The sequence below is a fragment of the Erpetoichthys calabaricus genome, chromosome 15 (assembly GCF_900747795.2).
Source record: "Erpetoichthys calabaricus chromosome 15, fErpCal1.3, whole genome shotgun sequence".
NCBI lineage: Eukaryota > Metazoa > Chordata > Cladistia > Polypteriformes > Polypteridae > Erpetoichthys > Erpetoichthys calabaricus.
This window is the reverse complement of record NC_041408.2, coordinates 21,165,343-21,190,574: the sequence shown is the minus strand read 5'-3', so window position 1 is coordinate 21,190,574 and position 25,232 is coordinate 21,165,343. Positions and strand designations below refer to the sequence as shown.

The window sequence follows — 25,232 nt, the reverse complement described above, 5'->3', positions numbered from 1 at the left end:
TGAAGATCCCACTCTGACTTTTCAGACTTGTTGGAGGCCACTAACAGACCAGAAGTGCATTGAACAGAAGAGGCTACACACCTGACGTCAAGGGCTGAAGCTCAGGAAGCCCCCCACTTCCAATGACGCCACACATAGCGCAACGCAAATGTCACTGAGGTGAAACCAGAGCACACACAGATATGGGGGACATCTATCAACTCCACTCAGGCTTTAGTCACACTAGTAAGTGAAATGAGCCTCTGCACTTGGGAGACCACCACGCTAATCACTGGGGTACCAGGCCATCCTTTTCACAATCGTGATTTTCTTAAATGTCCTAATTCCTTGCTGATAATGGCACTTAGTAGTTAACGCTATGCCTTGTCAGCGCTTTCACTCATCCAGGAGAAATTTCAATTGCACCGTCGATTTTCCTCCTCTGAGAATATTAGCTGCGTGTTTTGTGGACCAAAACAGATTGAAACGTAACGGTCCTTTCAATTCCCCTCTCATTTATGTTAAAGCAGTTTTTTAGCGCAAATATGTCATGGTGCATATTCACAGGTTTAAAGGGAAGCACGTTAGCTGGAGAGCTGCTGGTTTGTGAGAGTTTCTGCAGTTCATTATTAACTAATGTCTGGCAACAATTGAAACTTATAGGCCGCTGCTCAAAACTAAAATGGGCAAAGAAGAGTTTTGAATTATAACAGGCAAGACGGGTTGGAAAATGGATGGATGGATGGAAGACAACTCAAATTAATCCCAAAAAGCTTATTGCTTTAATAGTAAACATGGAGGGTCTACTTAAGAGCATGGTTGAAGCAAAAACATAAAACGAGACTGTAATTGAGGACCTCTGATCTACAATGCAACTCCAGTTTGTCTTCGATGAAGGAAAGCTGTAGAAGACCAGCCCGGCTACAGACAGACACCAAGGACACCCCATGTTCAAATGCACACTCTATTTATTGTTTTTCTTCTGCACAGCACACAAGTTACCCACAAGGCTCAGTCCTTTTTACTCCTCTTCTTAAGTCTTCTCCCAAGTCTTCTGCCGCCTCCACTCCTCCACTCGCAAGCTCCATCCTCTTCCACCCGATTCTGGCTCCCTAAATGGAGTGAGGCGGACCCTTTTATGGCTTCCCGATTAACCTCTTGTTTCCAGAGCTGTCCAAGGCGCCCCCTGGTGCTGGCCACGGACCCCAACAGGTTTGAGCTTCTAAGCCCCAAGCCTGTGGCCCATGATGCAACCCAGGGGGATGCCCTCTCATGTCCTGGGGTATAAATTGCCCTTCTCCTGGTTTTCTGCTCCTCCAGGTCTCCCGGTAGGGCACGATTCCCAGCCATCCATTACAAAGCATAGAGTTAAATACCAAGTTTCATTATCAGCAAGGACCAAGTCTCAATTAGGAAACTGGCTGAAGAGAAAACGTTCAGCCACTGCGGCCCTCCAGCACCGTGACTGAGGACCCCTAAAGGCCAAAAATGACCATCTGCTTGAAGGCTGTCAAAAGGCTATGGGACTTTTTGTGAGGGTGTTGTACAGACGAGTTTAGGATAAGAATAACAGACCAGAGTGGTTTCAGGTAATATTTTTGAAAACAATTTTGATTTCATTTCGCACCTTCTGTCGTGAATGCCATCCCAGCAGTGGTTTACACATGAACTGCAGCTTACTTCTTATCTACAGTGCATCCAGAAAGTATTCACAGCGCATCACTTTTTCCACATTTTGTTGTGTTACAGCCTTATTCCAAAATGGATTAAATTCATTTTTTTCCTCAGAATTCTACACACAACACCCCATAATGACAACGTGAAAAAAAATTACTTGAGATTTTTGCAAATTTATTAAAAATAAAAAAACTGAGAAATCCCATGTACATAAGTATTCACAGCCTTTGCTCAATACTTTGTCGATGCACCTTTGGCAGCAATTACAGCCTCAAGTCTTGTTGAATATGATGCCACAAGCTTGGCACACCTATCCTTGGCCAGTTTTGCCCATTCCTCTTTGCAGCACCTCTCAAGCTCCATCAAGTTGGATGGGAAGCGTTGGTGCACAGCCATTTTAAGATCTCTCCAGAGATGTTCAATCGGATTCAAGTCTGGGCTCTGGCTGGGCCACTCAAGGACATTCACAGAGTTGTCCTGAAGCCACTCCTTTGATATCTTGGCTGTGTGCTTAGGGTCGTTGTCCTGCTGAAAGATGAACCGTCGCCCCAGTCTGAGGTCAAGAGCGCTCTGGAGCAGGTTTTCATCCAGGATGTCTCTGTACATTGCTGCAGTCATCTTTCCCTTTATCCTGACTAGTCTCCCAGTCCCTGCCGCTGAAAAACATCCCCACAGCATGATGCTGCCACCACCATGCTTCACTGTAGGGATGGTGCCAGGTTTCCTCCTAATGTGACGCCTGGCATTCACACCAAAGAGTTCAATCTTTGTCTCATCAGACCAGAGAATTTTCTTTGTCATGGTCTGAGAGTCCTTCAGGTGCCTTTTGGCAAACTCCAGGCGGGCTGCCATGTGCCTTTTACTAAGGAGTGGCTTCCGTCTGGCCACTCTACCATACAGGCCTGATTGGCGGATTGCTGCAGAGATGGTTGTCCTTCTGTAAGATTCTCCTCTCTCCACAGAGGACCTCTGGAGCTCTGACAGAGTGACCATCAGGTTCTTGGTCACCTCCCTGACTAAGGCCCTTCTCCCCTGATCGCTCAGTTTAGATGGTAGAGGAAGGAAGAGTCCTGGTGGTTTCGAACTTCTTCCATTTATGGATGATGGAGGCCACTGTGCTCATTGGGACCTTCATAGCAGCAGAAATTTTTCTGTAACCTTCCCCAGATTTGTGCCTCAAGACAATCCTGTCTCGGAGGTCTACAGACAATTCCTTTGACTTCATGCTTGATTTGTGCTCTGACATGAACTGTCAACTGTGGGACCTTCTATAGACAGGTGTGTGCCTTTCCAAATCATGTCCAATCAACTGAATTTACCACAGGTGGACTCCAATTAACCTGCAGAAACATCTCAAGGATGATCAGGGGAAACACGATGCACCTGAGCTCAATTTTGAGCTTCACGGCAAAGGCTGTGAATACTTATGTACATGTGCTTTCTCCATTTTTTTATTTTTAATAAATTTACAAAAATCTCAAGTAAACTTTTTTCACGTTGTCATTATGGGGTGTTGTGTGTAGAATTCTGAGGAAAAAATGAATTTAATCCATTTTGGAATAAGGCTGTAACATAACAAAATGTGGAAAAAGTGATGTGCTGTGAATACTTTCTGGATGCACTGTATGTTATGCAACTGAAGCCCAGGAATTTATAAGTGGCTTTCTTAGGGTCATCCTTAGACCCTTCGGCCTTGTGTTAGGACACCTTACCTTGTTGCTGACCTGGGATTCTGAGTGGTCAGGCCTGTCGACTGCAGAGCTGTCCAAGGTACTTTAGATAGAGTGGTGGGTGCCGGGGAGTGAGAGACTTGAATGTACAAAGAAAACAAATATAGCAGTGGTGGTCGTTAACCAAAGTTAAGATCAGAGTATCTTGGGAAGCTTTGGGAAGTAAATATGATGCCCATGAGCCAAATGTATTTGGAAGTTACACGTGAAAACAGCCACAGTGCCCTTTAATAAAAAAAGGTAATGAGGCTGAACTGAGTGCCCCTGACCCCCTAAGGGAAAACCAACTCATTCCTGCCACTTGCAGATTCAATAACACCAGGATGTCTAAAGCTTGTAAAAAGTATTTTCTCTTGGCCAAAATATGGTATCCGTAAAAACTTTGTAAAGATAAAGCACAACATACCATTGTAAAAAGCTGTGCTGATGCTGTTTCTAAATTCAGGCGTATTCAGAGGTCACGTCCTGTAGACCCCAGTGAGCGCCAAGGCAGTTCCTGCATTAGCTTTACCTCTCATGGCTTTTCTGCACTCTTACTAATGTAGGTTATAATTCTCATTGTATAACATTATGACCTGTGCGCCTTATTTTTATTTTTTTTTTTTAACAGACACCAATTTTGTACTGGGCAATGCCCAGATCGTAGACTGGCCCATTGTTTACAGCAATGATGGATTTTGCAAACTCTCTGGGTACCACAGAGCAGAGGTCATGCAGAAGAGCAGCACTTGCAGGTATGAATCTATTGTATCGCATTTTTCCAAACGCTCTGGCGACTTTTGTGCATGGCAGTGCCCGTTCAGTTTATCCTGACTTCTTTCTGTGCTCCTCTATGTGCTTTGAATATGACTTGACTCTGAATGGGATGCTATAATCATGAGTTTGTGCGCAATTGACGAATCTGGATAAGTGTGATGTAACAACACACCACGGCCGGAGACCTCTGAGGATGCGAGAAAAGAATCAACTTGCTTGGATGTGAATTCTGTACAGTTCTCATCAGCTAATGCCAGGGGGTTAAGACGCCAGCTACGAGATGAGTGCGTGGGACGCAGTAACTTAAACTCCTTGTTTCTGGTGGTCTATAGAGTTTGAATTTTGTTGTAAACAGGTTTTGAATCAGTGATTACAATAACCGACGGAGTGGTTGAACAGAGAGGTCAGCCGAAACACAGACACGCTGTCAGCCAGTAGGCCGAGAGGTGACAGTGAATGGCCTTTTCAGCAAGAACTGGACACGTTTGCTTCTCCAGGACTTTGTTTTTTGAGTTCATGCATGCTTTGCTAGAAATGGACCTGTGAATGAAGATACCTCTCGTGATGAGTCTGGAAACAAAGCGTGAGTCATTTGTAAGGTCGCTTACTGCTGAAGCCAGTGCTTGAGCTTTGGAGAGCTGGTCCTGGACTATGCAGCCATTCACCTTCTCCTGCTTCCCACCTTCATAAAGAAATGCTGAATTCATAGTTTAGTCTTGGTAATCTTAAGAGCCAGTCCTAGAATGTTAAAGCTACTGCTAAATCCACATAAATGTTTGCTTAATTTGAACAGAACGGGTGTTTTACATAACTGCATAGACAATGGAAGAGAGAAGTTAGGAGCAGACGCTGACACAACACATTGACGCACCCACCACACGACAAGATCAGGACCCGAGTGCAGCCCTGCGACGGGTGACACCTCAGCACCACACTACTTCAGATGGAAGGGAACAGCGGGAGGGTTTTTATGGTGGCTGGAGTGCCAATTCTGCCACCAACCCGTTGGTCTTTCCCTGCAGGTTGGAGGGCTGGGTGCAGATTAACGTCATACCCTGGACAAAGCAACTGCAGGTTAAGGGCCTAATGGAGTAAAGTCTCTTCTGGTGTTTATTTATTTTTGTATAGCCCAAAATCACACAAGAAGTTAGGGACAGCCCCCCAGCCCTGACTCTCTAAGAAGACAAGGAAAAACTCCCAAAAAAAGAAAACCTTGTAGGGTAAAAATAGAAGAAACCTCGGGAAAGGCAGTTCAAAGAGAGACCCCTTTCCAGGTAGGTTGGGCGTGCAGTGGGTGTCAAAAAAAAGGGGGGTCAATACAACACAATACAATACACAGAACACAACAAATCCTCAATACAGTATAAAAATAAAAATTTTACCAGTGCAGATCCTTACCTCAGAGCCACCACTCTGCCCAATAGCTAATGGAAGATTCTGTTTTATCCCCTACTAGCTGTGCTACCCATCTACGATGAATTGAAATCTAAATAACCAACGTAGACCTCAGCATCAACGTTTGCAGTGCACCATGCAATGCCTGTGTCTCTGTTATATGCTGTTTGGTATGGGATTCATAAGAGCAGAGTTAATGTCTGTGATGCGCCATCTTTTGGAATGAGAGAGACCTAACAACTGGGCAGACACAAAGCCTGGCACACACAAACATATCCTCTGCTAAAGTAGAGTTAATGCTCTGCTACTGTTTGTTTGCATTTCTGATCTGTCAACAGAATGATCTCAGATTGTTACATAAAAAGCTTGGAGAGAAACACGAACTGTTACAAGCGATAGATCAGAGGGTAGAGAGGCAGAATTTTCAGACTGTTTGTCAAAATATGGGTCCATGTGTATGTGACAGCATATAGAAACTTAAGATATATAAGCCTTAAACAGAAACATCATATGCAAGAATTATGAGTATTTCCTTTTTTGTATGCATCATGAGTTGTTTTCTTTATTTTTTGTGTGAACCATTTTCTCTTAATTGCACTAAAGTGTTTAAAACGTAGCCCTGTGCATTTTTTGTATATACGGCACACTTAATACTCGCCTCTTTTAAGTAGCTGTGCTTGGAACTGTTTCAGAAACCCCTCCACAAATGCAGCTACGCTAATGCCTGCATATGCTTGATCTTGTTTAAGAAAGTGTGGGGGCCAAAACAATATACACCCGCACCACTACAGAAGCAGCAGCACGTTTCTCGCTGGTGTGAGGTTTAAGTGAGTGTGACCTTCCTTTGCCAAGAAGCAGAGCACCTTCCAGTCTTCTACTGCTTGGAAGTCGTCTTCTTTGTGTCTAGAAATGCAGAATCCGGTCACACAATAAGATGGCTTGTGTAGATGGCATCAATCCCAGTGAAACAATACGTATCTCGATAGATAGATAGATAGATAGATAGATAGATAGATAGATAGATAGATAGATAGATAGATAGATAGATAGATAGATAGATAGATAGATGGAACTGCAAGGCACTATAAGATAGATAGATAGATAGATAGATAGATAGATAGATAGATAGATAGATAGATAGAACTGCAAGGCACTATAAGATAGATAGATAGATAGATAGATAGATAGATAGATAGATAGATAGATAGATAGATAGATAGATAGATAGATAGATAGATAGATAGATAGATAGATAGATAGAACTGCAAGGCACTATAAGATAGATCTATTTGTAGATTTCTTTACTTCAAGGCCCTTAACCTACAATTTGCTCCATCCAGGGTATGACGTTAATCTTCATCCAGCCCTGCAAGCAGGTTCCCCAACTTACTGGTAAAACTCAGGGGTCACTGGCAGGATTGGCACTCCAGCCACTGTAAAGAACCTCAGACTGTTCCAGTGTGGTTCTGAGGTGTCACCCGCTCCACGCCTGCTCTCGCATGTCAATCCGGGTGGTTTGCCATGTGGTAGGTGCGCTGTAATCGGCATGTGCTCCCAGCCTCCTCCTACTCCTATTCAATATAACATCATTTATAATCGTCGGCAACTGAATGCAAAGCTTACCTTCCAATATTGGAGTTCTCTCCCCAGCTATTATAGTCTGAATTCCATCCATCCATTTTCCAACCCGCTGAATCCAAACACAGGGTCACGGGGGTCTGCTGGAGCCAATCCCAGCTAACACAGGGCACAAGGCAGGAACCAATTCTGGGCAGGGTGCCAACCCACCGCAAGACACACACAAACACACCAAGCACACACTAGGGCCAATTTAGAATCGCTAATCCACCTAACCTGCATGTCTTTGGACTGTGGGAGGAAACCGGAGCGCCCGGAGGAAACCCACGCAGACACGGGGAGAACATGCAAACTCCACGCAGGGAGGACCTGGGAAGCAAACCCGGGTCTCCTAACTGTGAGGCAGCAGCGCTACCCACTGCGCCACCGTGCCACCCCATAGTCTGAATTGTTGGCTGAAATCAGGATATCTAACAGGGAACGCATGGAGTCACAAATTATGCAAACCGAACTCCACACAAACAGGAACTGCAACATCATTGGTTCAAGATGAAATAATTCATTAGAAAGTAAACATTTTCTGCATTATTAAAGCTGTAGTATTTACCTAATTGAATTTTGAGTGTATTGAAATTACCAGACTTTGTTAACTTTAGGTTTTTGTCTGTATGCAGACGACCCCTGAAATTCGCGGGGGTTACTTTCCTAGAGCACCCATGAATTGTGAAAAACCGCAAATTTTGAATGTGGTCAAAAAATGCCTATAAATGCCTATTTTTAAAGTTTAAACCCTAAATATGCCCCCAAAACACTTTAATTTCATTTCAAACTCAGCTTCATACATTACCCTAAAAAATGAATGTAAAGGTAAACCCGTCTACTGCACAGTACTGTACTGCTGTGTCTCCCGCAGTGCTAGAATGTAAAATACCGATGTTACCGCTATATGGACTGGAATTCATGCAAGCGCGTTCTCTTTGGTATAAGTAGGGTAAATATGTAATAATTTAATTTAATTTAATAAAAATACAGTAAAATATATGGGTACTCACTAATAATGCATGATATCGATTGAAGAAGATGATGATGATGAATTAGCTATGCAGTACGATGAAGGTATGTAATGAAGATAATGACTGCACTGCAAAGCAGAGGATTTACAGCTGCTCGGGTGGCTACTGCGGCATAACTTTTTAGTTCCCGGAGCAAATCCAGTAGTTCAATCTTCTCCTGGAGTGTCTTAAATTTCTTCTGGCGCTTCGGTTCATTGCCAGAAGCCTTAGAAGGTGCAGGACGTTTGGGCGACATCTTGAGGCTTTACGAAGAACAAAACGAAAAACACGAGAACACTCAGCGAAACACTCGAGATAGCTACACACGGTTAACTGTTATGATGCGGGAATGCTGGGCTGCATCTGCCAGAGATGCGTCACAGGGCAGCAGCCAATCAGCAGCAAGGAGACATGAATAATGCTCTCGGATTGGCTACTATCACAATCCTAAGCCGCGTTTTCCTCTACGGTTGCTTTGTGTTCTCTCTACAGTACAGTATTGCCACGAAAAAATCCATAAAAAAATTGCAGAGGATATTTGTGGTGTCTGCTAGCAATTATTAGTTAGGTTCTAAGGAAAAATACACAAACGACTGAGGCTGCAAACTCTGAACGCGACTTTGCGGGGGTCTACTGTATATCCATTAATATTGCACACATTTTAGGCAGCACCTTTCAAGTCACTACCATTCCATAAGTTATTTACACCGTCAACCACGACATTAAAACCACTGACAGGTGAAGAAAATAACTTTGATGATCCCGTTACAATGGCAGCAAGTGAACCGTCACTTCTTGAAGTGAGTAAAATGGGCAAGCGTTAGGATCTGAGCGACTTTGACAAATAGGGATAGGCTGCACGACTGGGTCAGAGCGTCTCCAAAATGGCAGGTCTTGTCGGGGTGACTCTTGGTGTTAGTAGCCACCAGAAGTGGTCCGAGGGCAACCAAGGCTGGGGAGCAAAGGCCAGCCTGTCTGGTCCAACCCCAAAGAAGAGCTAATATTAAAAGCTTTATGCTGGCCATTAGAGAAAGGTGTCAGGACACACAGTGCCTCCCAGTTTGCTGCATATGGGGCTGTGTAGCTGTTCAGAGTGCCAATGCAGACCCCCATCCAGGCACAACTGGACCATGAAGCAATGGAAGAAGGTGGCCTGGTCTGACAGATCCTGATTTCTTTTAGATCATCTGGGTGTCTGGGTGTGTGTATGTCAATTACTTGGGGAAGAGATGACAGCAGGATGCACTATGGGAAGTAGCCAAACTGATGGATTTAGTGTGATGCTCTGGGCAGCATTCTGCTGGTAACCCTGAGTCCTGGCATTCATATTGATGTCACACGTACCACCTCCTTGAAGATTATTGCAGGCCACATCCACTCCTTCATGGTGACAGCATTCCCTGACGGCAGTGGCCTCTTTCAGCAGGATAATGCGCCCTGCCACACTGCAAAAATTATTCCGCAATGGCTTGAGGAACATGACAAAGAGTCCAGGGTGTTGACTTGGCCTGCAAATTCACCAAATCTCAATTCGACTGAGTGTTTGTGGGATGTGCTAGAAAAACAAATCCCACCCATGGAGGCCCACCTTTGCAACATGCAGGACTTAAAGGATCTGCGTCTAATGTCTTGGGATCAGATGCCACCGGGCTCCTCCAGAGGTCTTGTGGAGTCCATGACTAGAGGGGTCAGACCGACACTGTATTAGGCAGGTGGCCTCAACGCAGTATGTGTCTGAGCTGCAGTTGTTCTCATATTTATTTACCATGGAATACTGGCATTCAGAGTGCTGTGGTTACTTTTCTAACGTCCTAGTTATTAGGGTGAAGAATCAGAGCCGGCTAAACAATCTATGACAGAATGTGACCCTCTTAATAGAGACAAGAACCTGGAGGAGATCGATATGCGCCCAGTCCAGTTGTCAGAATTTACAGCACGCATTTCTGAGGCCACGTGTGGTTGGTGTCATTTCACACTGACGCGTTCTTTGCAGTGGTCAGCACTGCTCTCCCGTTCCTGGCTTATGTTCTTGGCTTCATCTTGTTGCACGTTTTCTCAATTTTGTTTTTGGGTTTCCCTTAGGATATTCTGGTGTCCTCCCTTCCAATGTTTGGTTTATTGGTGTCTTTAAGGTGTCAGTGGGTCACCTAGGTGGAGTGGTGGCTCTGAGGCTGCACTGGCAATCAGAAGGTTGCCGGTTCGAATCCCGTAAATGCCAATAGGGACTCTGCTCTGTTGGGCCCTTAACCTGCAATCACTGAGCGCTTTGAGTAGTGAGAAAAGCGTTATATAAATACAAAGAATTATTCTGATGGTCTTGCCATGCTATACCAGACTAGGTAGACCCCCATACTAGTTGCTGGCTTTGACATCTGCATAATGGAAACGAGTGGGTGGATTTTAAATTATTTGCAACGATAATCCACAGAATGTCTTTTTTATTGTCGTTTGAAATGCCATCGTGTCACTACAGAAGTGTAACAAACTACAGCACAGTTTATTAAACCCGTCCCATCATATTGTAACTTCAGTGGCTTTGGGCAACCGCAATGGAAATTCATTCGTAAGGAAAACATTTGTGATGGGAACGCTTTGTGAGTGGGAATGACGATTGAAGTGTCTCTAGCGCACATCAGAGATCCTCGGAGCCAGAAGACAGGGATAGAGATTTGTAGTGGGGAACACGCGGGGATAGGAGGGGGGATTTCCTGCACGTTAAAATATTTGATCTTAAGGTAACTAAGGCAGTGGGTGCCAAGCTGTGATTGTTCAGCACCACACTCTCTTTTTCAAATATGAACTTTAACGCAGTTAGAATACCTTCAATAGGTTTCTTCTCTCCAAGTTGCAGTTAAATACAAGCACAGTACAATTCTCCTCTCCTGCTCCTTCCTCCACTCCTCCCAGGTAAGCTTCATCCATCCTTTACTCCTGACTCCAACTCACCTGGGTGAAGTGTATTGGCTTCCTTTATATCGGACCAGGGAGTACCTCTGGTGACAAGACCAGCTACCCCTAGCGGCACCCAAGGACTCCAGCAGGGCTGCCCACCAAAACTACAACTCCCATGGAGCCCCACAAGAAGCCTGGCAGTGGGAGTTCGCCACCCAGAGTACAGGGGGAGCACGTGACCCTAGGAAGCAGTCTCCCCCTGTCCATCTATTAGAATGGCACCCCTACTGGGAAATGTCCCACTAACCAACAATACAATACAATGTGTTTCTTTTATAGCTCAAAATCACACAAGGAGTGCCACAATGGGCTTTAACAGGCCCTGATTTTTGATAGCCCCACAGACTTAACTCTCTAAGAAGACAAGGAAAAACCTTGTAGGGAAAAAATGGAAGAAAGGGAATTCAGAGAGAGACCCCTTCCCAGGTAGGTGGGGTGTGGAGTGGGTGTTAAAAAAAGGGGTCAATACAATACACAGACGAGAACACAAGTAATCCTCAATACAATACGATACTTGCAATAGAAATATTACAAGTACAGAGCAGAATGCAAGAGCAGATGATGTCACATAACAGATCTGTTCAGAGTCCTGGAGACCTCGGCCATCAAGCTGCCGCCCCCTACTGGCCATTCCACAGCTGAGTCAGCCAATCTGATGAAAGGACCCCTCTACTCGAAGAGTCCAATGCTTGTCTATAAGAGGTGATAAATGATAACCGATCCAGTCCTGGTGCCCATCCACCCACATCCTTCCATTAAAAAGGCCTCCCGGGCAGGTAATGAGCCATCCATCCTGGTCTTGATGCCATGTCATCTGTTACAATACATAATCGCTCACCGGAGCTCATGTCTCCTCCTTGGTCCTCTCAAGGGTTCCTCTTGTTTATGTCCTTCCTTCTGACCTTGCTGATGATCTTGGTTGCCCTCACTGAGTGCGTTTTCTGGGTTGTGGAAAAAGTAGAGGAGACAGTTAATAACTGCACCCCCTCTCGTCCAGGAGGGGAACTGCGCACCTCAGCTGAGCTGGTCAGGCATGTGTGACAACGGTCAGTCCTGGCATAATGACCTTCGTGGTCTGTGACAGGATCTTTTCCTTATACTGTCAGGGTGCTCTACGGTCCATGTCCTGTCCTGTCCAGCAATGGCGACTTCTTCCTGCAGTCCCTGTCCACTCTGGCCATCCCATTACTACCCTAATATTAGAAAAGAAGAAACCAAAATATGACTGATATAAACACATAAGAAATGAGGATGGGTGTTCGTAATCATGGCGAGCCATCATCCCTTCTTGTTAATCTTTGGCAGGCTATAGGAGCCAATTAGCGCTCCATTATTATATTACTTTGTAGAGCAGATGGCAGGCCTAATAATCTGCATTCTGTTATATCCTACAACCAATTGGAACAATAAGAATAATGATTTATTTCCATTGCATTGAAAAGGCAATGTTTAATATATTTAATATTAAAGTTGCATAAAACTGGATAAGACAGCATTAGAAAATCATCTTTATTTAATGATTCATAAATGAAATGTGGGCAGTGATGAGTTTTAGCGTCGGTGGGTTATTGCTGCTGCTTATATATTAACACTTTTGGCTGATCAGTCTGGAAAAGTTCATTTTGCATTTATTCCTTGAGTAATGTTGAAGTTTCTTTATTTATTTTTTGCTCATAGGAATTTAATAGTTTCCTGGCATGAGACAGATGGAAAAATATAAAATTCCCAGGGAGAAATTTCACATGAACACGTTTTCTGGTGGCAGCGCCCCCATGACAATTTGGAGATAAACAGGAGTTAGCGAGGTTGTGACTGAACGCTGACCTCTCAAATTATTCCATTGCATAAAATGAAATAATAGTCAGGCTGACTAGAAATAATTATGTAGTTATTTAGTCCTATTTTATTGGGAGTGATGAGACATATGTTAGTTTTACTGTATATATATATATATACTGTACATACTAGCCATCCCCTGCGGCTTTGCCTGCATATTAGTGAAAAAGGACAGTGAGGACGGCCCGGCCCAGCTCCCTACTCCTGACATTACTCTTCCCACTCCCCTCAGCCCACAGCCTCTGTATCGGATTAGTGCGAATATATTGGTCCTGCAAGTGAACTATGATGCTTAGCACAATGAGAGAAGTCGCAAAATCAACCAGAATGCTCAAGCAAATTATAGAAATAAAAAGATCTAAATCCGTTTGGTAGTTCTCTTGTTCGCTAACTAAACGCAGTTAAGGCAGACGCGAGAGTGAGGAGGGCCCTGCCCCCCGATGAGTCTCTCTCGGATTTGCGCTAATAAATCGGTACCGCAAGTGAACTATGGTACTTAGCGAGATGAGAAAGTCGCAAAATCAACCTGGAATGTTCTAGCAAATTACAGAAAAAAACCCAATGTAAATCAGTTCTCTCGTGAAAACCGGACAGACATACAAACGGGTCTAAAAAACTATAAGTAATTTCGCACTTGGACCACGAAATTTTTAAAACCATTTCTTAGTGAGCACCTATGGGCCAAGGGTAACCTACATTCCAGATTTCAAGTCCCAAGTCCTCATGGTTCAGGAGATTTTGTGATGAGTGCGTCAGTGGTATTTGGCTTTTATATATAAAGATATAAAAATATATAGTGGCTGATGGCTGGGACTTTTACCCAGCTGGGACACCTCGAAGATGGGAGGACCAGAAGAGAGACGATACCTCCCCCTGGACACGAGAGGGCAGCCCCCTTGGTTTGTATCGGGGCCACGGGATTGGAGCTTGGAAGTTCAACCCTGCTGGGGCCCATTGGTCACCACTAGGGGGCGCCTGGACAATTACACAGCCATGGAAGGAAGCCCTTCCACCACATTTGGATGTGCTGCCAGAAGAAGATCTGGGGACACCTGGTGTACTTTTGGGTGCCCATGCAGCACTTCCGCCACACCCGGGAGTGCTGCGGGAAGCTAATGGGAGCTCACCTGGAACACGTCCGGGTGCAATATAAAAGAGGCCGCCTCACTCCATTAGGAGAGCTGGAGCTGGGAGGTGGGGGACAGAGTTTGCAAGGAGAGGAGTGGAGGCAGCAAAAGAAAAGACAGAGAGAGAGAAAGAGAAAAGGAAAAGAAAAGGAGAGAAAAAGACTGAGCATTACTTGTGGGAGAATTATGGGCATTGTGTTCTGTGAAAAGGAAAACGAACAAGAAATAAAGGCGAGTGCTTTTGGACTTCTGTCATGGTGCCTTTCTCTGTCAGGGCTGATTATCCACAATATATATATATATATATATATATATATATATGTATATATATATATATATATAGTGGAACCTCTAGATACGAGTTTAATTCGTTCCAGCACTGAGCTTGTATAGCGAATTTCTCGTATCTAGAACAAACTTCCCCATTGAAAATAATGGAAATCCAGTTAATCCGTTCCGCACCCCAAATATATTAACATAAAAATCAATTTTCCTAACAAATAACACTGATAAATTATATATACTGTAGTCTACCTTTAATAAATAACACTGGTAAACAATAACTGATTATTAAAAGAATCAAAACAGGTGTCCAAAGTGCAGTAGAGCATTCAATAAATCTTTAAATAAATAATCCTTAAAACAGTTGTGAAGTGGTTTAAAATACACAAAAATAACAATCCTTTAACACGAGGTTAAAACATCAAAAGGATGCAGTCTTTAAAAAACAGATGACAATCCCCGGTGCTTCTTCTCTGTTAGCGTCTCACCTGCGGGCTCTGCAACAGGCGAGACACTCTTAATGCAGCTGACCTTCTCTACACCGTCCTGCTTCAGCTGTTTGGCTCGCCTGTTCAGCTCACTGTTCAGCTACACGCGAGCCTGCACTCGCTTGCTCTCCCGCACCGACTGCCTGCCTGCCTTCTCTCTCTCTCTCTCTCTCTCTCTCTCTCTCTCTCTCTCTCTCTCTTTTCTTTTACTTCTTCTCCCCCTTAACCGGCTCGCGCTTCTCTATATATGCGGGGAGGACATGGCAGCTGCAGCCCATCAGCCACAGGAACAATCATGGATGTGGGCAGTTTCCCACCTGTGCACTTAAGTGAGAAACGCAGACACCGCAGATCGCGGCTCGCAACTGCTACCACGCCCCCTCGCTAAGCTGCGAGCTATACCCACAGCCTGGCTAGTGGCTCGTTACGCGAGCCAATGCTCGCATTTAGATCTTAATTTTTCGCTCATACTTTCCTCGTATTTTGAATTTCTCGTATACAGAGGTGATCATATCTCGAGGTTCCACTGTATATATATATATATATATATGTATATATATATATATATATATATACTGTATATACTGCTCAATAAATTAAAGGAACACTTTTTAATCAGGGTATATAGCCATAGAATACCAGAATTGGCAGGTCCACCACTGGCGCCCTGTGCTTTTCACAGATGACAGCAGGTTCACCCTGAGCACATGTGACAGACGTGAAAGGGTCTGGAGAAGCCGTGGAGAATGTTATGCTGCCTGTAACAACATTCAGCATGACCGGTTTGGTGGTGGGTCAGTGATGGTCTGGGGAGGCATATCCATGGAGGGACGCACAGACCTCTACAGGCTAGACAACAGCACCTTGACTGCCATTAGATATCAGGATGAAATCCTTGGACCCATTATCAGACCATATGCTGGTGCAGTGGCTCCTGGGTTCCTGCTGGTGCACGATAATGCTGGCCTCATGTGGCGAGAGTATGCAGGCAGTTCCTGGAGGATGAAGGAATTGATACCATTGACTGGCCCCCACGCTCATTCACCTGACCTCAATGCAATAGAACACCTCTGGGTGGGACATTATGTTCCGACCTATCTGACGCCGCCAGGTTGTATCTCAGACTGTCCAGGAGCTCAGTGATGCCCTGGTCCAGAACTGGGTGGAGATCCCCCCAGGACACCATCTGTCGTCTCATTAGGAGCATGCCCTCCCCCCCGACGATGTCAGGCATGCATACAAGCAGGTGGTGTTGGGGGTGGGGGGGCATACAAACTACTGAGTAAGATTTGGAGTTGCTACAATGAAATTTCAGCAAAATGGACGAGCCTGCCTGCCGCATCATTGTTTCCCTTTGATTTTCGGGGTATCTTTGAATTCAGCCCTCTGTAGGTTGATCATTTTCATTTCCATCCAAAGATGTGCCATCCTTTTGTTCCTAACACATTACCCAGTCCATAGCAGTAGAGATAGCCAGTAGGATTTTTTTTTCCCATTTAGATCTGATGTGTTTTCAAAGTGTTCCTTTAAATTTTTTGAGCAGTTTATATACAGTATGTATATATACTAGCTGTGTAAGCCTGTGCTGTAAAAAGCCCAGGCTCCTGGAAACTATTGAAATCATCAGAAAAAAAATTGAACTGCAGAGACGGCGGTTTTGTTTTGCAGACCTGCTTGCCTCCATTGTCTATCAGCGGCTAAGCGAGTTTCTCTCTCCTCAGAGGTTTTGTTTTGCTGATGTGCTCACCTCGCTTGTGTATTAGCAGCTAAATGAGTTTGTTGTTCCTCGGCGGTTTCACTTTGGCGATGGAGTCGCTTTCTTTCTTTCGTACTTCTTTCTTCTCTTGAGGCCGCCTTGCCTGCTCTTCGAGCTTCATGCTGTAGCCTCGCACTTCCAGGCCGGACAGACAGGCACACACAATTCCACGTGTAGATGTTTATATACTGTATAAGATGTGTTATGTTATATACTGTAAGCTGTCAGCTTCCTTTTTATTTTCATGAAAAATATGAAAACTAATTGTTAATTGCCCTTTGAGTGGGTTGGGGAGTGAATTAACAGTGATGTCAAGTATCTCCCAAAATGACAAGTGTGACCAAAGTGACGTGGAAAGGTGAGACATTACAAATGGCAACTCCTAAAATCAGCATGTGAACAACGCATCACGTGAGCAAAATGCTTTGGGATGGCACTCACTTTTACAACAGTTGTTGTTGATGTCCTTGTGGATGTTTCTGAGGAGGCTTTGCTTACTTTACTGGAGGTAATGACTAAAGCCTGGTCTTAGCGTTAAGAAACATTGACAATAGCACGCAGAATCTCAGCTATCTCAGCACTCTTTTTTGGCTCAGCGACGACTGTAGTCAACTGTGATGCTGCCCTCTGTGCTCCTCATTTGTCGCCCCCATCATCTGTGACAGGTGGATAATTTTAAAAGAATTTAAATGTCTTAATTGAGCCAATCATTTTTTTAATGAAGGCCATTATGCTGAGCGGGAGATCTTATTTCTAATGAACAGTAACAGACAAAAATGTGGTGGTTGGGTCAAGGGCTATAAAACTGACTTGTCACCTTTGCCAAGCAAGCTGTTATCTTACCGCTGAATCTGACGAGATTTTTCAAAGTTTAGCATTTAATAAGCAGTTTTGAGAGTGGAGTGTTCCCCAGTTGAGGTGCGGTGATTATATGTGGGGTAGCCAGGCCGGTAGGCAGCTTAGCGTCTGTTCACTGGCTCATGAATGGTGGCAGTCGTCTTGGAAATCTGTCAACGCCTAATGATGGCTGTGACAAATGCTTTAGATTGAGGTCGCCGCCAACGGTGCCCATCCAGAGGTCACAGTTTGTATAATGTCAAAATAACGTTAATTCTCAAACTGTTAATTATTGTATTTCTGGTAGGCAGCACTCTTAATAGTTACAGGAATTAGACAACCCAGATGCAATGACTGTCATGATCAGTTATTTTTATCAGTTTAGGTAGACATACACTCACATGAAAAATACAACAATAAAGCATTGAGTTCCAAGAACAAAAAAATAAAAATAAATCCACCAAGCTTGTTAATGGAGTGCAGGGGTCAGTATTGATGTCAGAATTCAAGGAATTTTCAAAAGGACGGCTCAGAAATGAGAGCTGAGGTCGACACACTACGAGCTATAATGATTTGAAAGGACAAGGGGGCAAAGCAAAGTCAAAACAAATCGTTCGTAAGCTGTTAAAGTGGTTCAAGTCAACTTTTGAGAACACTTGCATTTAAAGTTTTAATTTTAAACTTTGGCTTCCCTGAGAACATTGATATTATGTGCCTTGCAAACATGTAGCAGCTGTCACACACATGTGAGTAGGAGGCAGCTAAAGGGCCTGAGTAATTATAATACCACATCAGACCAAGGAGTGACGGGGTGCGCTGACTGTCTTTCTCAGTTCCTTGCAGACCATTCCCGGGAAATTTGACCCGGTTCTGGTGCCTCTGAAGACATCACTTCTAGTCCCAATGACATTATTTTCCCAATGATGACATCCCTTCTGGTCCTGTCGACATTACTTCTGGTCTGGGGAGCCCAATGATGATGTCACTTCTGGTCCTGATGACATCACTTCCAGTCCCGGGCCCAAAGATGACGTCACTTCCTTTAACCCTTAAACCGCTGGAACCAGCTATAGTCAGTTCCCAATGCAATTTGCCAGCACACCAGAGCTGATCAGTCAGTGCCGTATATTCGTTGAGCAGCCAGCTCACAACCACTGGCGCCTTACAGCCCCACTGTCCCTGGGACTGAGCCGCTGCACTAGACGAGCCTGCCAGCATCAGCGGTTACCTCTGTGTGTTTGTGTGCAGTCAGTTCAAGCACAGTTGACTTGGTGATTTACTGAGTTTCATCAATGGCGTCAGTTGCACTTTGTACATATCATAATACAGGTGCTGGTCATAAAATTAGAATATCATGACAAAGTTGATTTATTTCAGTAATTCCATTCAAAAAGTGAAACTTGTATATTAGATTCATTCATTACACACAGACTGATGTATTTCAGATGTTTATTTCTTTTAATTTTGATGATTATAACTGACAACTAATGAAAGTCCCAAATTCAGTATCTCGGAAAATTAGAATATTGTGAAAAGGTTCAATATTGAAGACACCTGGTGCCACACTCTAATCAGCTAATTAACTCAAAAGCCTTTAAATGGTCTCTCAGTCGAGTTCTGTAGGCTACACAATCAGGGGGAAGACTGCTGACTCGACAGTTGTCCAAAAGACGACCATTGACACCTTGCACAAGGAGGGCAAGACACCAAAGGTCATCGCTAAAGAGGCTGGCTGTTCACAGAGCTCTGTGTCCAAGCACATTAATAGAGAGGCGAAGGGAAGGACAAGATGTGGTAGAAAAAAGTGTACAAGCAATAGGGATAACCGCACCCTGGAGAGGATTGTGAAACAAAACCCATTCAAAAATGTGGGGGAGATTCACAAAGAGTGGACTGCAGCTGGAGTCAGTGCTTCAAGAACCACCACACACAGACGTATGCAAGACATGGGTTTCAGCTGTCGCATTCCTTGTGTCAAGCCACTCTTGAACAAGAGACCGTGTCAGAAGCGTCTCGCCTTTGGACTGCTGCTGAGTGGTCCAAAGTTATGTTCTCTGATGAAAGTAAATTTTGCATTTCCTTTGGAAATCAAGGTCCCAGAGTCTGGAGGAAGAGAGGAGAGGCACAGAATCCACGTTGCGTGAGGTCCAGTGTAAAGTTTCCACAGTCAGTGATGGTTTGGGGTGCCATGTCATCTGCTGGTGTTGGTCCATTGTGTTTTCTGAGGTCCAAGGTCAACGCAGCCGTCTACCAGGAAGTTTTAGAGCACTTCATGCTTCCTGCTGCTGACAAACTTTATGGAGATGCAGATTTCATTTTCCAACAGGACCTGGCACCTGCACACAGTGCCAAAGCTACCAGTACCTGGTTTAAGGGCCATGGTATCCCTGTTCTTGATTGGCCAGCAAACTCGCCTGACCTTAACCCCATAGAAAATCTATGGGGTATTGTGAAGAGGAAGATGCAATACGCCAGACCCAACAATTCAGAAGAGCTGAAGGCCACTATCAGAGCAACATGGGCTCTCATAACACCTGAGCAGTGCCACAGACTGATCGACTCCATGCCACGCCACATTGCTGCAGTAATCCAGGCCAAAGGAGCCCCAACTAAATATTGAGTGCTGTACATGCTCATACTTTTCATGTTCATACCTTTCAGTTGGCCAACATTTCTAAAAATCCTTTTTTGCATTGCTCTTAATTGATATTCTAATTTTCCGAGATACTGAATTTAGGACTTTCATTAGTTGTCAGTTATAATCATCAACATTAAAAGAAGTAAACATTTGAAATACATCAGTCTGTGTGTAATGAATGAATCTAATATACAAGTTTCACTTTTTGAATGGAATTACTGAAATAAATCAACTTTGTCATGATATTCTAATTTTATGACCAGCACCTGTAGACATTTCATCACGAAGGATTATCAACAGTAAAAATGAGTATACTGGCAATCCTAGCACCAAGAAACAATGAAGTCAAACGAATTAACGCCAAAAGTGACGATCGGTTACACTGCAAATTTGTTAAATGCGTATCAATAGACTCTGCTGACACAGTTGGTGGTGATTGTGCGGAAGATGAAAATATCAACTTACAATATCCCGAAGAATATCTAACAACCGTTAACACCGTCTGGTCTTCCACCACACAAATTACTGTAGAAAGAAGGATGTATCCAAGAAAGGTAATGTAGTACTTATCTTCAGGGGATAACATTACACAACAAAGGAGATCTTGATATGCCATTCGTATTAAAACGTTATCAGTTTCCCGTTAGAGTAGCTTTTGCAAAGACAATTAACAAATTTCAAAGACAAACATTCGAAAAAGTCGTTTTATTTAATAGAGAAAAGAAACTAAATTCAATCACGTGCAGTTATATGTTACGTTGTCACGATGAAAGTCCAAACACAGAATCACAATTCAATGCGATACTGATGAAAATTTAATTTAAAAATTGTTTTTACTTATGTTTTACAGTAAAAGTGTAAGTTTAAAAAGTTTTTGCGTGTTAATTTCGAAGCCAATAATACGAAATCGTATTACGCAATGAATAACTGTGACGTAACATGTGTGATATGGACGCTGTATAGTGCCCGACCTGACACAGACTCACACTGAGGCACATGTAAAACACTTAAGAACTTTTATTTTTCTTCACCTGTCGGGCGCGTCCTCCCCGTGAACCCCACAGGCAATACACAGTCCCAAAAGCACTTTAAGGCAACACAAAACACTTTTCCAGCACCACCACTCCTCCTCCTCCCATCTAGCTTCGTCCTCCACCTCCCGACTCTGGCCCTTGAGTAGTGGCTGCAGGCTCTTTTTGTAGCCCTCCAGGTGGTAATTGGCCTAATTAGGCGGCACTTCCGGGTGTGGCTGCATTTCAGCCCACAGAGGCTCGTTAAGCTGTGCAGCTCCTCTGGGTGGTGGCCATGGAGCCCAACAGGTCTGAGTCCTGAAGTCCCACACCTGTGGCCCCGATGTAACCCAGGAGGGCTGCAACCACACGATCCGGGGGACATAGACTGCATCCCATGCCTGCTCCCCCGGATCTAGTGTTGAAGGGGCATCCCAGCCGGGCACTGGACCCGGCCGCCCATCACACATGAAACAAAATTTACATTCAAATTACTACATTTTAACATTTTTTAATATGGTCAATTACTTGCTGTAATGTAAAATAGTTAGTAAATTCTACATGCACATCCCCATATGTGAGCAGCAGAACAGCAAAGAGGCTAGCGCATAGCGCATAGCGCATAGCGCAAAGCCCCCTAGTAATTCATTAAAATTATTAAACTGAGAACTTATAAAGGAACTGATTTATTGTATAACAGGAATACCAAAGGTGGCAATCATCTTCAAGATTTTTATTCCAATATGAAGATACATGGAAGCAAAAGCGTCTTTTCAGCTATGGATAAACCGTAACCCACGGTCAGTCTGCTGCACGTTATACCGCTAAGCAAAGCGCAGTCCTGCCCTGTCCTTGTTCTTTGTGTGCTGTAGAAGCCGTACCCTACAACGTGGGCCTTGTTATATGCTCAGTGGCTCTCATCCTCTGCCTCTGAACATCTGCAGCTCCCTTTCTAAAGCAATCCTACGCTTATATCACATTAGATCAAGCATCGTTTCGCTGAAGGCTGATCTCATTGGCTCTTTATAATAAAAATCTACAGATAAATCAGTCATTCAGTTTTAAATTGCTTTCATCTACGGTTCATTTCCAAAGAAATTACTCTTTTTGTACTTTTATAGCTTAGTTACCTACAGCAGCATGAGAAGTCACTGCTGAATGAGGTGGTTGTGTGCACGTATTCCTTTTCCTGGCCTTGTAATGGAGACCAGAGCAGCAATCAAACGACTAAAAGAGGAAAGCATGCAAGACATACAAGCTGGTGTAGCCGCCGTCAAGGTAAAATTGAAACATCAAGTAATTCATAGTTGAAGTCACACAGAATGTTTCTCTGTTTTAAGATAGACTAGTTCACAGATTTGCCAGTGCTTTTTAATGGCAGATTTTGAAAGTTCAAAACTATGTAAATCGCAATCTGTTTGAGATATCTCCATGAAAATGGAACGATCTCGACAAATTTCTCTGCAAAATAAGTGTGGCAAATGTCAACAAATTCCGTCAATGGTGGGTCGATGTGTTTAATGCGGACAGACAGACAGACATGGCTATTGCAGTAGGTGCTTCTCGCATTACATGTAAAGGCATCTAATAAAAATAGCTCCACTGTGACTGTATGAGCTGTAAGTTGCCTTTGCCTTGTATAAAAGCGTTGTCTAAATAATTACATGTAACATGTTTCTGCCAGCAGTGTCTCTGCTCGCCACAGTTGTACTGTCATTCCTACTCTTCCTTATCAAAGCTGTCCTCACAAACTGTAGTATTATGAGCCACTGATTTGTTTTTTCTACAACAGTTAACATGAAACTATCTTGGGAGAAGACAGTGAAGAATGTTATTTCATAATTCTTGCAGCACACTTATTGTATTAATGGCTGTTTTGTATGCCACAGAAATGGGGCAGAAAATGATGTTCACTCACAGAAGCATGCAATTTAGGTAACACACATTAAACGGGTCACTTATGGCCGCCCCTGTTCATTACTGATGTATTGATAGTTTTAATCAAACGTGGACAGGTTCTTCCCCTCTGGATGCCTAATTCTGGTAATAACTGAACTTGCTGACTAATTGGCCTTTTATCTATTTCTCGATGTGAGTGTGTCTGTGGTGCTGTGAGGTCTTGTTTTGCCAGAGTGTTTCAGGATCATTATCAGCACAGCATTACTGATTCCTCAATTGCCTCTCCCACCCTCTGGTTACTTCTACCTAAAAAGCAGATCAGCCCTCATGTTCAAGAGTGTGTCTGTCTTCTCAGAGAGAACCACCCATCTTCAGAACGTGGTTGCTTACTTCTCTATAAAAAATGTTCAGACTGGTTCATTTGCAGATTGAATTCAACAATCCATTCATAAAAGAACACATTTAAATCAGCGCAGCATCCAGCCATGGATGGGCTCCCACTCCATCACAGGGCCCACCTGTACACGTAGCTAACTTAGAGTCCCCCTGTAACCTAACACACGTAGCTTTGGGATGAGGGAGGGAAACAGAAGTAGGATTTCAATTCAAGAATCTGGAGAATTGAAGCAGCAGCATGAACCACCATCTCTACCACACTGCAGTGACGTAGCTAGGGGTGGGCTGAGGGGGCAGTCCACCCCGGATGGCACATTTTTGAGGGCGCCATTATTGGCCAAAAGGCTCAGTACAATTTATGTGTAAGCAGCAGGGTTCACAAAAATATCACTCACGAATGAAAAAAGTGAGTGGCGCATTGGGTAGCGCTGCTGCCTCGCAGTTGGGAGACCTGGGGACCTGGGTTCGCGTCCCGGGTCCTCCCTGCGTGAAGTTTGCATGTTCTTCCCGTGTCTGCGTGGGTTTCCTCCGGGCGCTCCGGTTTCCTCCCACAGTCCAAAGACATGCAGGTTAGGTGGATTGGCGATTCTAAATTGGCCTTGGTGTGTGAGTGTGTTTGTGTTTGTCCTGCGGTGGGTTGGCACCCTGCCCGGGATTGGTTCCTGCCCTGTGTTGGCTGGGATTGGCTCCAGCAGACCCCCCCGTGGCCCTGTGTTTGGATTCAGCGGGTTGGAAAATGGATGGATGGATGAAAAAAGTAAAATTCTCTGATTTTTATCCACAAATGCTTCAAAAATAATTTTCAGACTGTCCTTCTGTGGCGGCATCAGACGCAGCAGTTGAAATTTACGAGGCAATGACAAAAATAAACATAAAAATTACACCGATAATAATTTCTAGGAAGATAAACAGCTAATTTACAATTTATAATTTTGTTTCGTCATCAATCCGAATGCATTCTTGCTCTGCGCAGAAAACATCCCCACCTCTCACTTGTACACTACACTGGTCCTGGTTTTCACAGCATAATTATATTAAACTAATAATTAGAACACGGCTTATCAGTGCGTCTATACTATACTCTTCTCTAGTTGATGCTTATAAATAATTATGTGGGAAAAATGATTGCTGTTTCTCTATAAATTAATAAATCTATGCAAAATGTATCTTAATTTTTCTCTATACGTCATTTTAATTTTCTATTTAAACAGGTTATGATATTCAGATAGGGGCGGCACGGTGGCACAGTGGTAGTGCTGCTGCCTCACAGTAAGGAGACATGCGTGGAGTTTGCATGTTCTCCCCGTGTCTGTGTGGGTTTCTTCCCACAGTCCAAAGACATGCAGGTTAGGGTGATTCTAAATTGTCCCTAAATTGTGCTTGGTGTGTGTGAGTGTGTGTGTCCTGCGGTGGGTTGGCGCCCTGCCCGGGATTGGTTCCTGCCTGGGGCCCGTGTTGGCTGGGATTGGCTCCAGCAGACCCCCGTGACCCTGTGTTAGGAAATAGCCGGTTGGAAAATAGAATGGATGGATGGAAGATATTCAGATATGTTAGAGGGCAGAAAATTGAATCACCGCTCCGCCCCGAGCGGCACGAACTCGAGCTACGGCACTGCCAGACTGAGTATTAATGATATAAATTAGCTGTGTAAGGGTTTTCTTCAAAGCTTACTGCATACTGAAGAGAGCATTCAGATGTACAGTAAATGTTAATCAGAATTACATTTATTGGCCAAGTATGCACACATACAAGGAATTTGACTCTGGTTCTGGTGACTCTCCAAGTATAAGTTCCATAATCGACATACAAACAGCGAGATTAAAAACAAGACAGGGAATGTAAAT

At 43.9% G+C, this 25,232-nt stretch overlaps 1 protein-coding gene across 3 annotated transcripts in view; it reads left to right on the top strand.

Moving 5' to 3' along the window:
• Positions 1 to 25,232, top strand: part of LOC114643083 (potassium voltage-gated channel subfamily H member 1) — an 846,735-nt gene that overhangs the window by 11,358 nt on the left and 810,145 nt on the right. For 2 of the 3 annotated variants that reach the window (XM_051919676.1, XM_051919677.1), the window contains exon 2: positions 3,997 to 4,120. The exons of the other annotated variant lie outside the window; for it this stretch is intronic. In XM_051919676.1, the coding sequence (XP_051775636.1) occupies positions 3,997 to 4,120 (124 nt within the window). The remainder of the gene's footprint in view (positions 1 to 3,996; positions 4,121 to 25,232) is intronic. 3 annotated transcript variants of the gene reach the window in all.